This window comes from Rhea americana, unplaced genomic scaffold (genome assembly GCF_003343005.1).
Source record: "Rhea americana isolate MKP2758 unplaced genomic scaffold, rheAme1 scaffold_119, whole genome shotgun sequence".
Taxonomy (NCBI): Eukaryota; Metazoa; Chordata; class Aves; order Rheiformes; family Rheidae; genus Rhea; species Rhea americana.
This window is the reverse complement of record NW_028185250.1, coordinates 2,716,216-2,735,098: the sequence shown is the minus strand read 5'-3', so window position 1 is coordinate 2,735,098 and position 18,883 is coordinate 2,716,216. Positions and strand designations below refer to the sequence as shown.

At 40.7% G+C, this 18,883-nt stretch overlaps 1 protein-coding gene across 6 annotated transcripts in view; it reads right to left on the bottom strand.

The window, feature by feature from the left end:
* Positions 1–18,883, bottom strand: part of DAAM2 (dishevelled associated activator of morphogenesis 2) — a 212,589-nt gene that overhangs the window by 98,826 nt on the left and 94,880 nt on the right. For all 6 annotated transcript variants that reach the window (XM_085320666.1, XM_085320657.1, XM_085320692.1 and 3 more), the window contains one exon: positions 6,676–6,765. In XM_085320666.1, coding sequence (XP_085176792.1) covers positions 6,676–6,765 — 90 coding nt within the window. The remainder of the gene's footprint in view (positions 1–6,675; positions 6,766–18,883) is intronic.

The following is an 18,883-nucleotide window of genomic DNA, read 5'->3' as shown; positions in this document are numbered from 1 at the left end:
ATATCAAATCTGTGAAAGCAGCTCAGATTCCTTCAGAAAATATGTGTGTGTGTGTGTATACATGCATATGTATGTATATGCACGTGTATATATGCATGTGTGTGTGTATGTATACACACATACATATATGTGGATTAATTTTTGYATTATAAACATTTACAATTTTAATGGGAGGATTCAAGCACAGTTAAGGGTGAAATGCTCTCTCTGAAAGCTGGAACTGTGGCTAGGTTTCAAATAGGGTTTATAGCAGTAACATAGTCTGGGCTGGTGCTGGACTGGAGATTTTGCTTATGGTTCTACAGGAACATGAATGAAGGCCTGGGCATGAGGGTGGAAGACAGAAGYATCTTGCTCTATATATAGCTGCACAATATCAAGCTATACTTTTTTTACAGTGATATTTTGCTGACAATGCAAACCAGAGCGGCAAAGTTCAAAGAGAAAYTCTCAAAGAAAGAAAAGAAGCCTGACATTAGACATTATCTTCATTAATGTTAGACAGCCAGCATGGAACCAAAGTGGGAGTTTGTGAAATTGAGCTGCAAATATTATAAAAAATCTGTAGAAAACTGTTAAAAGTTAAAGCCTAACTAAGGCGAGAATTCCTAAAGTCATCTGGAAGCCTAACACAGGACTAGATACAGCCCTTACATGAGAAAATGAGATCTGTGCACTGGATGATGCAGCACTTAATGGCAGKGAGGAAAAGCTTCTTTCAGGACTGAACTTGGGACACACTCTACCCCGACTGCAGCAACTCCAGCCTCAGTCCTACAGGACTTAGACTCCTCAGTGGTTCTGTAAGGCATGAGAGTGCCTTCCACTTGATTCCTCCTGCCCCTTGTAGTGAGCCCTCCCAGGTATGGTGACYTCACCACAAATCCATTTCTATAAGAAAACCTTAGAAGACAGACAGGTATAACAATGTAAAAGAACAAAAAGTTCTTAAACTGAAAATACCTTACCATTCTATGATTCTAYGATCTGAGATTTGATCCCCTCCCCAGAAAAAAGCAGGTGGCATAAGGCCAAAGCGCATGTATATCGTGCAAGAAAAGGGTATGAGAGGATGGCATGCCCAGGAGATAGCCATGAGGTTTCCTAACTTCCCTACTACTTAAAAAGTTTCTTTCAGATACAGACAAATGTGTTTATATGTAAACATAACAATCGGAAGGTCTTTGAAATTACACAGCAATTTAGATCAAAGAATTTTAGAACCAAAAATTTCCTGATTTTTATTCCCAAGCTCGGTTTATTAGATTTTTATGTATTAGACAGAAAAAGGTTTAACTGATAAATATTTTTAAAAATAATCGCAGGTGATGGAATTACACAGACATTCTTTTTTTCTGTACATTGGCTAGTACAACATATGTTTCAGAGAAATTCTCCTCAGAATTTTTTAAGTCTGCTCTGCTATCGGAGGGTAGTCTTTCTCTAGATCTCTTCCCCATAACACCACCACCACCAACAGAAAAACATTGTCAGTTTGAGAATTGTAAGTACAGACTCTTCTTTCAGATACCATAAATGCCCCTTTCTACAAAGCTGCAGGGTGCTGATTATTGCTTCACTACTTGATTTTGTATTATCTCGCTTGAGTAGGTAAAGCATAATTGACTCAAAACAGCTATTCTAGCTATTCTAGAGTACAACTAAGATCAGAACAGTATCAGATAACCCCCAAATATTTAGGAGATTTCAACATACTCAGTTATTAGGATTGAGCTTTTCACTGTTTGTTCTTCTGTGTTTGGAAAGGAGCTGTATGATACAGCTAGTACAATCTGAYTGTACTTTGGAAAGATTTTTGCTACCAATTTTTCTCAAGGAAACACAGAAGTCCAAAAAACATAACTTGTCTAACTTTGCAAAATATGCTTGCTTCCTAATGAAATCTTCTCAACTGAAGGTTTACAAATTATGAGGCAGGCAAAGGCCATAAAAAGAAAACAACTTGACTTGCTTTCCAATAGTAATAAGTCTAAGAGCTAGTCAGATTGTACAGAAATTAATAAACTATAGCCTGCACAATGATGCCTCGTTATTCAAAATGCAGACTGCATCCAAAGCAATGTGTGCTGAATACCTGCATCTTCTGTTTGTTTTGAAATCCTAATATGAGTTCATTTAACAGACCAAATAATTCAGCAGACAACTTTCTTTCTATGGAATTACTTCACCAATATGCAAAAAGATAATGCACCTTAATACTGGCTCCTGCTAAAACAGTACTCAGTAATCGCATTTTTCTAAATCTTGCCATCAGAAAGTTTTTATTTAAAAATAAATACATCTGAATGCACGGTCTAGCATTTGATTTAATTCCTGCAAAAGATGTAACTCTCAGGAAATTCAGAGGGAATTTTACAGAAATTACAAATGTGGGGTATATGTTTTTTATAAATCTAAGTTTCAACTGATTGTGAAATATGAAGATTATTCTAAGCAAAACCAAATTGAGCTACACGACCTGGGTGAGGATGTCATCATTTGCATTTTGTCTATATAAGGCTTTACTTCTAACCTTGATGTTCCAGTATGGTATCAAGGGAAGTTCATACTATAGAGAAAGAGGCAATCTAAAACACATAAGACTGGATAGAGAGTGCTAGCAGTTAGGAACTGATTAATGATCCTTCTGATCCAAATGAAGACAACTGTATCTCTTATAACGCACTCTGCAAAGGTTTTTAATGGCAAAGTAAAGGAATAGCTGAGACAGAGAACACATCAACATTTTCCGCTAGAGTAGCCTTTATTCCTTGCAAATAGCTACTTCACAAATGAAAGTATAGAGTTTCTAAAGCTAGTAGCTGAAGCAGCCACATCTTTAGACCAAATTGTGCAGAATTTGTTTTTAGTAATAGTGATTTTAGATGCAAAACTAGAATGGCCAAAAAGTCACCAAAGCAAGCTTGGCTACATGATACAATAGCAACATCCCTCTGTAGTTACCACGCATAATGACTAATTTCAATCTATATCTGAATTTCTTTTGAGCCTTATGGAACTTTGATTTGGGGAGCTATGTTGATAGAATCATAGGATCAGTAAGGTTGGAAGGGACCTCTGGAGATTATCTAGTCCAACCTCCCTGCTCAAGCAGGGGCACCTAGAGCATGGTAGACAGGATTGCATCCAGGCGGGCCTTGAAGATCTCCAGAGAAGGAGACTCCACAGCCTCTCTGGGCAACCTGTGCCAGTGCTCTGTCGCTCTCACAGGGAAGAARTTCYCCCTCACATTCAGGTGGAACTTTCTGTGCTTCAGTTTCTGCCCATTGCCTCTTGTCCTGTCACATGGGACAACTGAAAAGAGTTTGTCCCTGTTCCCTTGACACCCTCTCTTCAGGTACTTATACACATTGATAAGATCCCCCCTCAGGCTTCTCTTCCCCAGGCTGAAGAGGCCCAGCTCTTGCAGTCGTTCCTCACAGGGTAGATGCTGCAGCCCTCTGATCATCTTTGTAGCCCTGCGCTGGACTCTCTCCAGTAGCTCCACATCTCTCTTGTCCTGGGGAGCCCAGAAGTGGACACAGTACTCRAGATGAGGCCTCCCCAGGGCTGAGTAGAGGGGCAGGATCACCTCCCTCAACCTGTTGGCAACAGTCCTCCCAATGCACCCCAGGATACCATTGGCCTTCTTGGCCACAAGGGCACATTGCTGGCTCATGGTCAACTTACTGTCCACCAGCACTCCTAGGTCTTTCTCTGCACAGCTGCTCTCCAGAAGGTCAGCCCCCAGCTTGTACTGGTGCACAGGGTTATTTCTCCCTAGATGCAGGCCTCTGCACTTGCCCTTGTTGAACCTCAGGAGGTTCCTCTCCACCCAACTCTCCAGCCTGTCCAGGCCTCTCTGAACGGCAGCACAGCCCTCAGGTGTGTCAGCCGCTCCTCCCAGCTTGGTATCATCAGCAAACTTGCTGAGGAGGCACTCCATCCCCTCATCCAGGTCCCTGATGAGGAAGTTGAACAGGATGGGACCCAGTACTGAGCCCTGGGGGATGCCACTAGATATAGGCCTCCAACTGGACTCCACGCCACTGATGACAGCCCTCTGAGCTCTGCCTTTCAGCCAGTTCTCAATCCACTTCATAGTCCACTCGTCTAACCCACATTTCCTGAGCTTCTCTAGGAGGATCTTATGGGAGACAGTGTCAAAAGCCTCGCTGAAGTCAATGTACACAACGTCCACTGCTGTGCCCTCATCTACGCAGCCAGTCATTCCATCACACAGGACTATCCGATTGRTTAAGCAGGCATATAACAGGCATACAACTGGCATACAACTTCAAATACACACATTTATATGTCTTTTCCCATTTATTTATAATAGTTTGATATCAGAAACAGGTGGAATGAATTTTATGATACAACAGTGACTTTCTTCAASGATGTTAGGAACAAGTGCCATAAAAGATTATATCTGAAGCCTAACTGTCAAAATAATAAATGAACAGTCTGCCAACAACAGTGTATGATCTTCATTCTTGCAAGTGACATTTTTTTAGTTAAGACAACCCACTAGTCTTGCTACTTTTATAGCARATTTGAGAGCTCTGATCTTCCACCAGTTGACTAGTAGACTAGAAAAGGCATCTTAGATTAATGGATGTAAAAGGGTCTCTCAAGCTGTACTTCTTGACCGTCTAGTTGATAGTGTTTTTCCCTGAAGCATAACAAAGCTTTTCCTCAGGGGGACACAGAGCTCTCACATTTCAGAGAATTTGGAGAACTTAGCACCCAGCAAGACAGAGCCCTTCAGGCGCTTATCCTGGAGAGCTGACAGAGGTTTTTTTTTGTTGTTGTTTTTTTGTTTTTTTAAGTGAAGAATCAGGCCCTCTGTGGCTAAAATTAGAATACAAACTCTTCAGGGAAGAGAGTTTTTTTCTACAGGACAGCCTGCAACACACTTTTCACTTTTCTGTCACTGTAAAACAGTGACGGTAGGAGCATTAGGCAGTCAGCTAGAGAGAGACAGAGGTGTCAGCAGCAATCATCTGACTGCCTGTGAAGGGAAACAATGAATAATATCAGACAGTTAAGGTTTCAAGTAATTGAAAGTATCTGCAGTGTAATGAATAGACATCTGGCAACAGTATCCTGTTCCAGTTAGCACATCATTTTGGATAGCTACAGTTCAGCTAACTGAGGTTGCACTAACATGCATTATAAAGATTTTCCAGTGTGTAGCTCCTTTAACTCTGGAGGTCTTCAGGATTCTTATATCAAATCCACTGCCGTAAAAAAAGTGTAATGTAGTGAATCCAACCAACATATTAAATACATTAAAGTCTGAAGCTTCCTGCCAAAACTGACTGGTCCAGGAGATGGAATGTGTGGTTCTCTAAGACAGCTACAAATAGATCCTCTCGCACTAGAGCTGAAAAAGCCAGCTGAGCCTGCCAGCAAAAATGTAAAGCAGACATTAATCACAGCAGCCTGTACCTTTCCTTCATGTGGAAGCTCTATGTATCAGCAGGAAGAAGAATGGAAAACACTGAATGTAACTGAGTCTAGAATATTCTTGCGCTTCCTGGATTATTGCTAGCTCTGTAACTTATTTGTTGCTATTAACTTCTCTGTGTGATGCATATCAACCAAAAGCAACCTACTCACAAAACATCAATCTGATATGGTTTGACTGAAGCCTTCTTTAACTGCACTGCAAAAAAAAAAAAAAAACTAAGCCAGGCTGGCAGTCTCAGACACCAAAGATGTTGACTTACTCACAGAACAAGTACGTGAACAGCAGCAAATACAATGACCCCAAAAGGATCAACATCTGGGTTTGAAACTGCCATCTATAGTAGAGAAAACTAAACCTTCTCTTTCAGCTTCTGTTACATGGTAGTATATGGAGTTACACATTCTTGAGAAATAAAACTAACAAACTTGCCATACTTTTTCCTCTAACATGAACATATATTGTCAGGGCTATCTTTATTTCCTACTATCTATTTCCTTCCTATAGCAACAAAAAGTTTCTGCCACATCACTCTTGCAGCAATACCTCTTTTTCATGTTTCACAACAGTGATACAGCTTCTCAATTCTCTTGGTCATCATTTTTCTAGGGATGAGATACTCAGAGTGAAAAATACTGTGTAATATACCGACCCTTTCACTAGTTTGTCAGAAATTTGAAGACTTGGAATGAAGAAGTAACACACACAAATTTATATGAGCAGGTATTCTTCACTTTCCAGTGCAATACAGAACACTTTCTATCAGCTCTGGAAAGTCCTGAACAACTAGATTTTAAATCATCATTATTATTATTGCTATGTACACTACAGATATCTGAAGATAACCTGAAAGATTTCAGCAACAGATATTCTACAAAGAGCTTCATGTAAGGCAGGCAATAAAAATTTTTAAATATTCTTTAAAATATTTCAATGATAGCTTTTCTTCTAGCTCAAAGAAAAACCATGGAAGATTCAAAATGGGACAATATACAACTTTAACTTGTTAATGTGCTTTTCACAAATCATTCGTGCATACACTACTTGTGAAAATACCCATGCCAGTATAAATCCTCACATCACTCTCATGTTCTTGAAAGAAAACAGTGGATAAACATGTAGTTCAAACCTGGATGTCAGTAACTATTTACAGACACACAGAATTTATTGGTTAGCTACTTCAATCAGGAAAATGGTAGTACCTTCTTTTTGCTGCAGTAAATCTGCCATTTCTTCTCTGGAGGGAGTGCAAACATAGCCTCTCTGTTCTTATCTGTGAGATCCAATTCATCCTGGAGATTGTGAAAAAAAAAAAAAAAAAAAAAAAAAAAAAAAAAACAGTCAACAGCTGTATTGATAATTTCTCATACACTGGGAGCAATCTGGACTAGGCATGTTCACCATCCTTCAATCAAAAGACTTAGTGCTTCCCAAAGACTGTCCCTTCCAAAGTTCTGCATTCTCCCCCATCTCTTTGATCATGAATTTGGTTTCATAACTTTTGTCTTGCTGCTGCAAGTACTCCCTGTCAGAGCAGAACCTATAAAGAGGGAAAGCCTGAACAACTGTAGTGCCAAACTTCCCTTACTAAGGATCAGCATCCCCAAAGGGATGGGAAAGATCACATTTTGGGCAACAAATTACATGTCATGAAATGAGTGAAGTGAAAAAACTCAAAGCACTAGCTTACATAACACAGATGTTCCTTGTGTTTCTCTAAGAAAGTCTAAAAAGTCAATACATCTTTTTTTTCCAGMCAGCATGCCCCAGCCCAATCTCCCAGCTAACGTTATCAATACATTTAAAATGTATGCCACTTCTAGTTCTGAGCAGAGACTAACCAAAACAATAGTGATTTGTTTCTTCCCAAGGCTGATCTTCTAGAAAGAGAACAGTGAAATCAGCAAATCTTTTAAACAAAGGCCAYGAGACAGTTGTCTAGTGGCAGTAATGTCAAACACAACCTACAGGTTGAAAAGTTTCTGTTCCCCTGACATTTGTCCTCCGAACCACACACTCCCCAGCAAAACRCAACTGGCTTTTCAAGTAAAGGACTGCTCTCCATACAACTAGTTCCCTGCCAGCTTGAACAGACCAACAGATTCAGACTCTGTTAAGAAAACTGGGTTCAGCAAATACCCTCTCAGTGGTTTTCCCATCTTATATCAGTAAAACRAAGGATAATGCTGGAATCTGAAACTGACTCCCAACTCTGTCACAAGCTCCCTCCGCATATACCACTGAATTCCCCTAGCCTTAGTTTCTCCTCTGTAAAAGGCTGGTAACAATGTAGCCTCTCCTATACAATCTGTCTATAAAATCATCAAGGCAGGAACTGCTACTTGCTGTGCGTTTATTCAACGCTGACCACGATGGGGCTCCAATCACAGCTAGCAATTTCGGGTGCTAATGGGATTTAAACAAATAATAATCTTCAGATCATTCAGGCCTGCACAACCAGGGACAGATGAAGATGTCTAAATGAGAGTCTGTGCAATATAAAGACAAGCTTCAAGTAATGTTTCAATGATCAGTTTTGGCAGTTTTGTCCCCCACACTATATTTAAAAGCATTTGTAGAGGAAAATATCCAGGCTTCCAATATCAAGATGACATTGTAGCACTAACAAAGCTGCACAGGCAGATTCTGGCACCCACACTAACTTAGCCCAAGCAGAGACAATACCTCTTTAACGCAGCCCAACAATGCCTCATTTGGAAAGCTTTCAGGGCTGGGAAACTTGTGAAAACAGTGAGCTAAGTTGCACACTGAGCCTGGTAGCGGCTGCTGACAGATTTAAAAGCCCACAGAGATTTCAGCTGCAGAAAGGTACAAAAGAAATGCAAACAGTAACAAGGCAAGGTCAGTGCCAGCAGCCCAAGGTAGAAAAAGCTGGAGGATTTTTTTCGAAAAATAAGAAGACGTTTAAAGGAAAAAGAAACCCTCTAGCTTTGCAAAATGAGTGCAAACCATGTGGAAATGTTTAGGGTGAGTTTCCAAACAAGAGGGCAGCCAAGCGAGGCAAGAAGTTTTATCCTTGCTACACACAATTAGAAAGCTCAGGCCAGGATCACATTCTTGGGGGGTGAGGGAGAGAGAAATGACATGTAAGGTCTTCAGACAAGTGAAGGAATGCTGTTGGAGGTCAAGCGTGTGGGAGGGAAAGGAGGGGTGGAYAGGGAATCAGAAATGCCAGGTTTGGAAGAAGAGCCACAGAGGCCAGAACACACATCTGAAATGAGCTGGCCAAGCTCAGCTAAATCTTTATGAAAAAAAAAAATCACTGTTGTTTGATTGAATTGCCAAATAATTTTAGCTTTCATTTTTATTAAAGAACAAGCAACTTGCTCTTTATAATCCATACTGCTCTTTCTGAAACATGGTGTAAGATCAGACAAGCAACAAGAGCTCTTCTCAGAAGCTGAATTTAACTACAGCAGCAAGCAGAAAGGTARTTAATTCTGCTTGGTTTTTGCAGCAGCTTTGCCCACCAGATCAGCTCTCTAGCTTTTTGTGCACAACACTGAATGATGAAGATCTCAACCAATACAGCACAAGATAATCGTTTTATCAAGAAACCATTCCCATTAACAAAAGGCACCTAGATGGCAGGACACTGCCGCTTAGCAGCTTCTAGACATTGCAGAATCATTCTGTGGACACTGTCAATATCATGGACATAAAGTGCACTCTGCCTTCAACAGCAGAGTAAAAACAYGCAAATCCCGAGCACATAGTTTTGCATGCTGATAGCATGACATTCTTTTCAGGACAGACAGCTGGAAAGGCAGGTTGAAGGGATGGAAGATCCAGTGAGAACAAAGTGCATCCAAACTCCTCTTTGCCAYGACTCAGGAGGACTAAGCCAGAAGAATATTAGAAGTCATTTCATATATCTCATGTAACATACTAACAGGAACACTGCTAAGGCTTAGAGGGGTAACTTGAATGTGGATCCAAACAAACCCAACTCAGAAACAGCACATTAGGACTGGAAGAATTGATTTTCCTTCCTTTTGAAGTAGTTACTGATTATCTTCATTAGGGGGTAAAATGCTGGGCTCCAGCCCTCAGGTTAGATGGTTAGGTTGTGAGGAATATTGCAAAAGGAAAGARACAACTTCTCCAGAATGCAAAGCAGTATTCAAGCTCTCTGACAGCCCTCCTCAAACTATGTAGGTACTCTTTGACAGGTGTGCTCCTTCACCGAGAGGAAGGAAGCAGCAAGAGGAACTGAAGAGKTTTACCTGCCCCCTTCTACTTACACTATTTACACATATCCTGCTCTGTGAAGGATCTGAAATTGCTACAAAACACAGAAGACATGAATCCTTCTTCTAGGAGTACTCCAAATTCTTTTACCTTTCCAATCCCCAACCCCCTCCAAAGTGGAAAAACAAAGGCCCTCCATGACCACAGAGAAAAGGCAGCTGGATCTAGCTCAAAGATAAGAGTCTGGATCAGGTGGACCATTTCCCTATTCTGACTTGGAATCTGAACAGAAGGCACAAAAGAAAACTTGATGCTTTGGAGAGAAGCGGAAGCAACCACAGTAAGTGCTGAAAAAATTTCAGAAGGGTGATTTGCTCCACAAATAGGTCATTTTGACCTGACAACAGAGACAGATCTGTCCAAATGTAGAATTTCAGGCCCTAGATTGAGCTCAGGGACAGCCAACACATATTGAAAGAGGAAGGAACTGCAAAGACTGACAGGAAAGGGAAGAACTACAACCTCTGAATGGAATCAAGACTGAGGTTAGAGCCAGGTTGAGGAAAACCCATGTTAAGGTTAAGGAAAACCTAGGAAACAAGTACAAAGGGCAAGAAAAGTGGTTTTGTCAGAATAAAGTGGGGAAAAAGCCCTCCTCCATCACATGAGCCAATTTCCCAACAGAAACACAGCAATTTCTCTTCTATTGCTTTGGGTGGACAGCTTGGTTCCAGCAGTTCATGCCAGCATGATCCTGCACAATGGAGCTCAGCTTCCTGRTTCTTAAAAATACTTCAAGGTGCAAGTGTTCTCATGAAACATAGATTGAAAAGACATTCACCAGGCTGGCTTCAGGAAGATGTGAAGTGTATCCAGTTAATACTCCTTATATTTCTCTCCATTACCTACTTCCTTTTTTATTTTATTTACCAAGAGGGGGATACATTCAGTTAATTTCACTTTCATGTGGGCACTTTTCACTGACATAGATTGAATCTTAATGACAAAACATTTAAAATGTATTGGACCTGGATTTGAGACTCAAATATTTCCAGTTCACTTCTCAGGCCAAAGGGGAAGGTGGCCCCCGTTCAAAATGGCTACAACTCAAGGAAAGAAGAGACAGAGATGGAAAAGGAATAAGAAGGAGGAATGGGCAGGAAACATAAAGCAGTATTTTGGGGGATTTAAAACCACACTATATCCCTTGTTTTGGGGAACATTCATCAAAGTGTGGAAGCTGGATTTGAAGAGTGGTAGCTATTGGTTTGAGGATGACTTGGAGCCCAAAACACGCTCAACAGAATGACATTTCTCACTAAGATTGGGCAGTACTTTTCTTAATGATGTGAAATGAAATTAATATAGAGAATAAGCAATATTTGGGAATGTAGAGGAGACTGGTGAATCTTTAATGCCTACTAACAACTGTTCTGAGACTTGCATCACATTTCTGCCATTAACACAACTGTGGAAAGCAGCACAGGGTCAGCACATAGCTGCTGCTTCACTTGGAGACCAGGACGCCCGAGATCCACATCTCAAACAAGGTTTTCCAGATTCCTTTGGAAAGGTCCCCTCCTGGGAAGCTCCCTCAACTTCAGGGCTTTCTCATTCTATGTGCCTCAGTTCCACAGGCTGACATTAGCCTGGTCAGCTCAGGGAGTCTTCCAGTGACTTAAGGGCAGAAAGCCACTCCCTTCTGTGTTAAAAAAAAAAAAAAAAAAAAAAAAATCCACGTGGAAACATATTTAGAATTTAGAAGTTCTTAGCACTCATCTGATTTGGAATGAAAACTTCTTTTCAGACCAAAAGAACTTCCTGTGAGATTGAAACACTGAATTCTAATTTGCTCCAATCTCAAAATCTGCATTCAAACTCATTAAAATCATAAAAGTCCAATAAATCGCATGTGACGTGTGACAATTCTGACATGATATTCTTTGTTCATACAGGCAATAATTTCATTAATATGAGCCAACTAAATTTTTTGACAGGAGGAAGATGAGATTTTTTTTTTCTTATGTTTAGTCTTGTTTCATCAAGTTCTTACAATTGCAACTATGGATGATAAAGTTATACTTCTTTTTTTTTGTCTGTAAGTCATAGTCTCTCTTACAGTGTTCTTGAAAGCAAGTCTTTCTTAAGAACATCCATTCCAGGTCTGTGTTTCATGTTTAACAGGTCCTTTTATGACTGGGAGAAGTTCATGATATCTAAAAGTATATTCTCATTTTTCTGCAAAAGTTTGTTTTTGCCTGCAAACATATGCATAGACCTATTCTCTATCAGAAACAGCTATCAGCATTTCCTTATCTCCATTTTCTAAGGATCATAAAAGAATGACATCTTTCTACTGCCCCCGGAGGGAATAGCTATAGTGTGAAATTAATCTTTATTTTGTATCAGAGAATACAACCACGAGACATAATCCACAGGAAAATAGGTTTCCTTAGTTCTGCTGTTCACAGAGCTTCCTATTTTGACTATAGTTCTGCTGCACTTGGTTCCTTTGAAGCAGATTGATACTCAGGCAAAAGGACAGCCAGATCCCAACATCAACAAGCACCATGGGAACTAAATTCTCAGATGGCATAAACTGGCAAAGCTCCACAGAAAAGTTAAACTTTACCCAGTATTGTTAAACTCAAAATAGAAACTTAAGAGCCATCAGACTAGATGAGACCAGCAGCTCATATGACCTATGACCAGTACCAAAAGCTTCAGAGAGCAGTGCAAAAACCCTGCCAGTTCAAAGCTATGGAGCAAACCGTCTAGATGGTCAATTAACTCCCAAGCCTCTGCGTCAAAACACTGGCTGATTCTATGAAGCAGGTGAGCTCATGTCCCTTTCAAGATGCAGATAGCATTAATATTTATAAATATTTTTTGCTAAGCTTCAAGAAAGTTTTCTTCTGCTCAATTATATCAGCATTATCCTTAATGGTTCTTCTCTATTCATCAAATACGGAACACAGCTCAGAAAGCAGGAATGATATTAAGATGCCTTTAGAAACTCTAGAACCTCCACAATTTGGGGGMCTCATATCTGAAAAACTTGCTGGCATATTCACCTCAAGAATTCAGGTTTCAGGGGACTGTTGTTTTTGTCTTTGCAGTATATGAATTTCAGTTAAATGTACCACGCATACCCTGCTTCCTGTTCACATTCCCAACCCTTCTTCCTCTCTTGCACATACACACCTTTTCTTCCCTCTTTTTCCTCACTCCCTTTCACCTTTTCTTCATGTCAYGCACAAATACATTCTTTACACACCTCAATCATCCTCACTCAGTCTGTTAACAGCATCAAATTCACTCAGCTTCCAAAATGAAGTATAATACACGTCCTGTTGCCCCAAGATCCACCAGGTCATATATACAGATGTATGTCACTACGTCCCTAAAAGAAGGGCCAATAATTATTCCAGCTTCACTGATGCTCCCAAGTGGCACAGTAGGGTTGTGATCCCATAAGGTAGCCTTGTGCTCTGGATGAATTTATTTGATTTTGTATGCGGTAAACAGTGATTGTGACACACAACGGGATCCCATCCAGCATCCTCTGGCAGGCCCCAGAGAAGGTTTGTGTTCTCGCTGCAATCACTTTGAGGGAATAGTTGGTCATGGAWTGATCAATGCTGAAGTACAACTCAAGCTGACGTGAGATAAACAGCTCATTTCTGACATCTCTGGGACTGCACAGGAAGGGGAAGCAGTGGAAAGAGATCAGGGAGGAGGCTGTCAGCAGCAGGCTACAAGCCTTCGCAATACAGGATCCAATGCAGGATAACTGTTATAGTGTTACCAAACGAACTGATGAACTGAGTGAGACTGCATTGCTAACATATGATTTCTATTGCTTGAAAGTTACCCTTTTGCATTAATGACAGTCCCAGGAACCTTAATTTTTCAGTTTATGTTGCCCATGCCAAGTCCTCTTGGCAAATAACAAAGCTGTGCCTTTGCCCACCAGGGAAGGGGGCAGAGAGGGATGGGCAGAGGCAGAAGAATCTCCACCACAGGAACCAAAGGCAGCTGTCCTAAAAGCCATTTCAGACCATGAAATGCAGGTAAATTAAAAGAAAAAAAATCAGTCATCTTCACATCACAATCTCTTTGCAACAGCATATTAGTCCTTGAAGCAGGAAAGATAAATATTCCCTATTCAATCACTGTGTCCACCTCCAGGGGACAGTATAGGATTGTTCCCCTACAGTCTTCCCTCCCTTGCTTTGCTTAATCCAGCTCTCCAAGCTGACACATAAGAAGCAGTCTGCTGGAAGAGTCCACATTTCAAATACTGAGGAGGTTGATAAGGCTTTCCAAAAGCATGTCTGTCTGGGCTGWCAGTGAATGAGGTTAATTTAACTACACAAATTGCCTATACCCTTGCACAAACTGGAACTAAGAGCAGTGCAAGAGGAACACTATTCAGGAAAGCTCCCCAGCAAGAGAAACATTACAAAGGCTTTGCCTAAAAYGCAACTCAGACATTGAAGTATGATTGATGCAGGCACTGAGTGAAGTGGAATCCTCTTCTCCAGCCAACCACCTATTCCCATTCCCATCTTCTCAGGATAACGCCTGGCATAAGAGTATGGCTGTAGCCATAGCAATCACTGAAGGCAGGTAGTCGAGTCTCAACAGGCAACAGCACTACCAACCACACAGACTCCACACCTGCAAACACAGCAGATCAGTTAAAACCTCCCACGTGGACACCTTTTCCTACTTCTCTGATAACCTGTGAAGAAAAAGAGAAAACAAACTCCTCCCCTACAAATTCTTCCACTTCATCTTAACCTTTTCAATTAAAATTAGTTTTTGTAAAGTGCAAGGAAATAACAGACCATATGAAGTGGAGAGTAACATTTAGATCAATATCCTAACTGATAAGAATTAGGTAGATCACTGGAAATCATACCTGGGTTTCCATGCCTTTGTATGCACATAATAGTATGGGTATGTGCAGCTACATATGCCACTTGCACACTACATACATAAGCATGTGCTAGTTTCCTGCATGTAACACACACAACGCACATAACAATGTTCTATCACTACAATTGTGCATGATGAAACTACTGTGCTCACATGAGCTGCTCACACACCCTGCTGGCAATCTCTACATTTCAGCTACAGCCATTGATCTCACTGTAAAGCAGAAAAGCAGACAAACAAAAGGCTGTGACTCCCACTGCACTTTTTTTTCCTTCTTGCTTTTTCAGCAAGTGTGTCTTTAGAAGACCAGCAATATTAGAGGCCTGAATCTCTTGATTCTCAGTCACAATAGTACAAGACAGAAAACATYTGAAGTCAATGCACTGGAAAGGAAATGGGCTGAGGTGTTTCTCTTCTACCCTGCTATCATAGCAGTTATTCATTCTTAAGGCTTAGCATCAGATTAAGAATTTCATCCATYAAGGACACTGATTTCTGGCAGAGAAATTTATCTTACCAAAAGTTGATTAACCAGCTCTGCCCCCCTACATACACACACTGCACTGTACTGTTTTTTTAATTATTATTATTATTTTTACTTTCTCCTTAATCATTGGGTGATTTCTTGTTTAATTCCTGGAGAAGAGCTAAATCCTGTCTCATTCCTGCTTCTCAAAGGTCTCTGTGGCTCTGTGGCATCCAAGCACATACAATCAACAAGGCCTAACCTGGCAGTCCCCTTTCACAGGTCACTGGAATCAGCTGTCTGCTGTTCTTTCTTTAGAGGGAAACTACATACCRAAGACAACAATCTGTTAGGGCAAATAAGAGAGAAAGAATGAGGAAAAACAGTATCTTTTTATGTAACAATACACACACAGGTGTTTAGAGAGAGAGATCACAATTCAGATATACATTCTCATATATAAGAGGCTATAATACAGGTAGAACAAAAGGGAGGCTTTGTCGGTATTCCTGTTAGGTGGACCTAGAAGTCAACTGCCATCACTGCTTTATCTGTAATGAAGATGAGCTGCAGGAATGAGCTCAAAGAGAAGGATAGGGATGAAAACAGAGCAGTCAGGCTCGTATCTAATCTAAATCCCTGCTGCTGCAATTTCAGCCTATTACTTCCGGCCCTATCAACCACAGACATGGAGAGCACATTTTTTCCTTCCTCTTGATAACAGTTTTCAAGCCTGTTAAAGACTGCTGTAATGTTCCTCAGTCTTCTTTCTTGAGGCTAAACAAGCTGAGCTCTTTCAGTCCTTTTTAGAGGTCATGTCCCCTGGACCTCTCATTCTTCTTCTAATTGACTTCCGGATTCTCTCCGGTCAAAGTACATCTTTCTTGAAGTGCGTTGTTCAAAAGTGGAAGCACTGTTCCAGCTGAGACCCTACCAATGCTGAGAGCAAAGATTACTTCATTCATCTTCCAGACGGCATTCCTAGTTAAATATCCCATGCTTTTATTTATTTATTTTTTCCCTAAAGCAGCATGACTCATGTTTGCTCATGATCCACTAAAAACCCTAGTTCCTTTTCTACAGAAGTATACAGTACACCTACCTGGCTGCTTCCATCTGGCTGCTTTTCCATCTATTTTCAGATTTGCTGCTAAAAGGAGCACATCGGTCCCAACTGAATCTCATTCTATTTTTCCCACACAATTTCTCCATTTTCTTCTCAGCTTGTCTTTTAACACATTCACAGCCTTTACAGCTGAGTGCCATCTGCAAAGTAGTAAGTATACTCAGTATTCCACCAAACAGAACKGAAGCCATTAAACCTCTGCTTGTTGTATTTTTTCACTCCGACAGGTTGCAAGTCCTCTGGAGCAAGTTCCACATTTATCTCCACATTTTGGTTATACACAGTGTATCAGACACCTCAAACAGAGCTTCTACCATCACCATATATAACAGCAAGTAACAGTAAGATCTGCCATCTCAGCATTGTGCCTGTTCTCCATCTCTCATTTCCCTTCCTYCTCCTCCTCTCATTTCCCTCTCCCCTCCTTTTTCCCCTCCCTGGGCCAGGGTTTGTTTTTTATGCCAAAGGTCTTTAGATGAGACCCCAGATGGGAAGGCAGATGTGGGAAAGGTTATTAGGAAACTGCCATCTAAACTGTTACCTTTCCAGCTTCTCCACCCTCTCCCTCCCTCCCTCCCTACAAAGTCTCTTCTGTTCGTTTTAATGCTAATGATTTCAGAGGAGGTTCCTAAGCTGGAGCAATTCACAGCTCACACTGTGCCAAAGTACACAGGCACACACCTCTCTGATCGCTTCCTGCCCAAACACAGTTGAGCCTGCTGGCTCAACCCACAAAACAGGCTAGGAAAGGCACAGGGAAAGAATCATTGCTGCTATGGCCCTGTGCCAAAGGCAGGCTGAATTTCCAGGGGCGTTGGTGCCGCCTACTCCTCTCCTCCCAACTTAATCTTCTTGTGTGCCTCCTATTTACCATATGCCACTATGGATGAAAATATGTGGAAACCAGAGCTTGGCTGACCTTTAATTCTCTGATAAAATATTATGTAAAAGGGAAGGAGGAACTGAGAGGTCAATTAAGTTTTTCATGAGTGAAATTAATGTGTTATCAAGCTTTGTTCATACAGCTCAGACATGCAGAACCAAAYTCAGCTCTTATATGCATGGGTAAACCCAAAGGAACCCCAATAAATCAACAAAATTTGTGGCATTATCTCAGACTGTTAAAACTGAAATCAGAAGCTGGCTTTAGTTCTCTTGCTCTCAGAATACTTCAGTTTTAACAGTGTAAACTTGAGATTAGAATGTTTCATTAGATCCATTAAACTGAGTGGAGTGACTCTGTGTTTACACCAGTGCAATATATCAATCCCTAACAATTTAAAGCTGGGAAATTGAGTTATTGACTCAATAGAGACTAAACTTCTTGACTAGCTAGCCGGTAACACAGACTCATTCTACAGCCCATAGCACAGACTCCAGAAATAGAATAGACTTACCAGTTTATTGCTTCCTTTCTGCTAATTGTTAACTCCTACTTCAAAAATGTTGATGAACTGTCTTTACTACTAATTGATCCAGACTGGCTGTAAGAACATCCACTTATGAGGTTTCTTTTAGCTTCTCTGGAACGAAGTGGAGGGTAATTCCACTATATTCTTCACTCACACAAACTGAGTATTTCCACAGTCAAACACTAAAGTGAAGGCATTACAATATATTTGGTGATTTACTCACACTCTATCATGTCTTATTGCTCAAGTATTCTCATAATCAGAATCTCAACTTCTGCACTGACATCACTGGTGTTAAGAAAACACCAGCCAAAGATTCTTCTTCTAAATACTCTTAAGAAAGCAATTATCAGAAACACTCACAAAATATAGGACAAGGAATAAAAGAAGGATGAGCATTTGCCTTGTATATTCAATATATCTCCTAAAAGCAACTATGATCTGTTGTTATTATCTAGTTAAGTATTTGTAATCCAAAAGTTCTCTCTCATCATTAATGTAGGAGTCAACAACTTTAACTAACAAACTCATCCAGCTGCTGCTCTGTGAGCAAGATGTAATGCTGAAGCACAGCTGCTAAATCTATCCCAATGGATTTTCCGTGACTCAGGGATCTCCCTGGCCAATGCCCAAATTGGGTAACTGCAATCCGTTTTCCCCTTACAATTTGCTTTGGAGAAGTTATTCTTCAAATCTCCACCTAGTAAACTATTGCATAAGATTGAGGGGGACACTGCTAAACCCTTCCAAAAGGTGCTTGTGTTATTAGTCTAGGGAGCATCTCCTTGTATGCGGTCACCAAATGATGGGAAACTGCAAAATGAAAAGAGGCCCTTAAGTGTTCTTAATACAGAAGCACGGAGAATATACAGATGCTGATTAGGGCACTTTTGCATACTGTATCCACACACAAAAGAAAGGAGTCTGGCCAGGAAGACTGTAGGGATTCTGAAGGGGATTCTTCCTGAAAAAAAACAAGTAGCTAAGGGCAAGACAATGTCTACAACAAGACAGAGAGTAGGCTCCTAAGACTGTAGATAAAATGCAGCAAATTCTGCCACTGGAAGAYTCCCCTGCTGCCTATGACCCACACATGCTGCATCCTTTCAGCACCTTTTCAATTTGACTGCAATTCTATACCAAAGCTGGTAGAAGAAATACTATTATTGCCTGATTCATATTGGTGAAATAAACTCACAAATGCTTGAAATAAGTTGTAAAAGCTTGCAGAAGGACCTAGGAAAAGGACT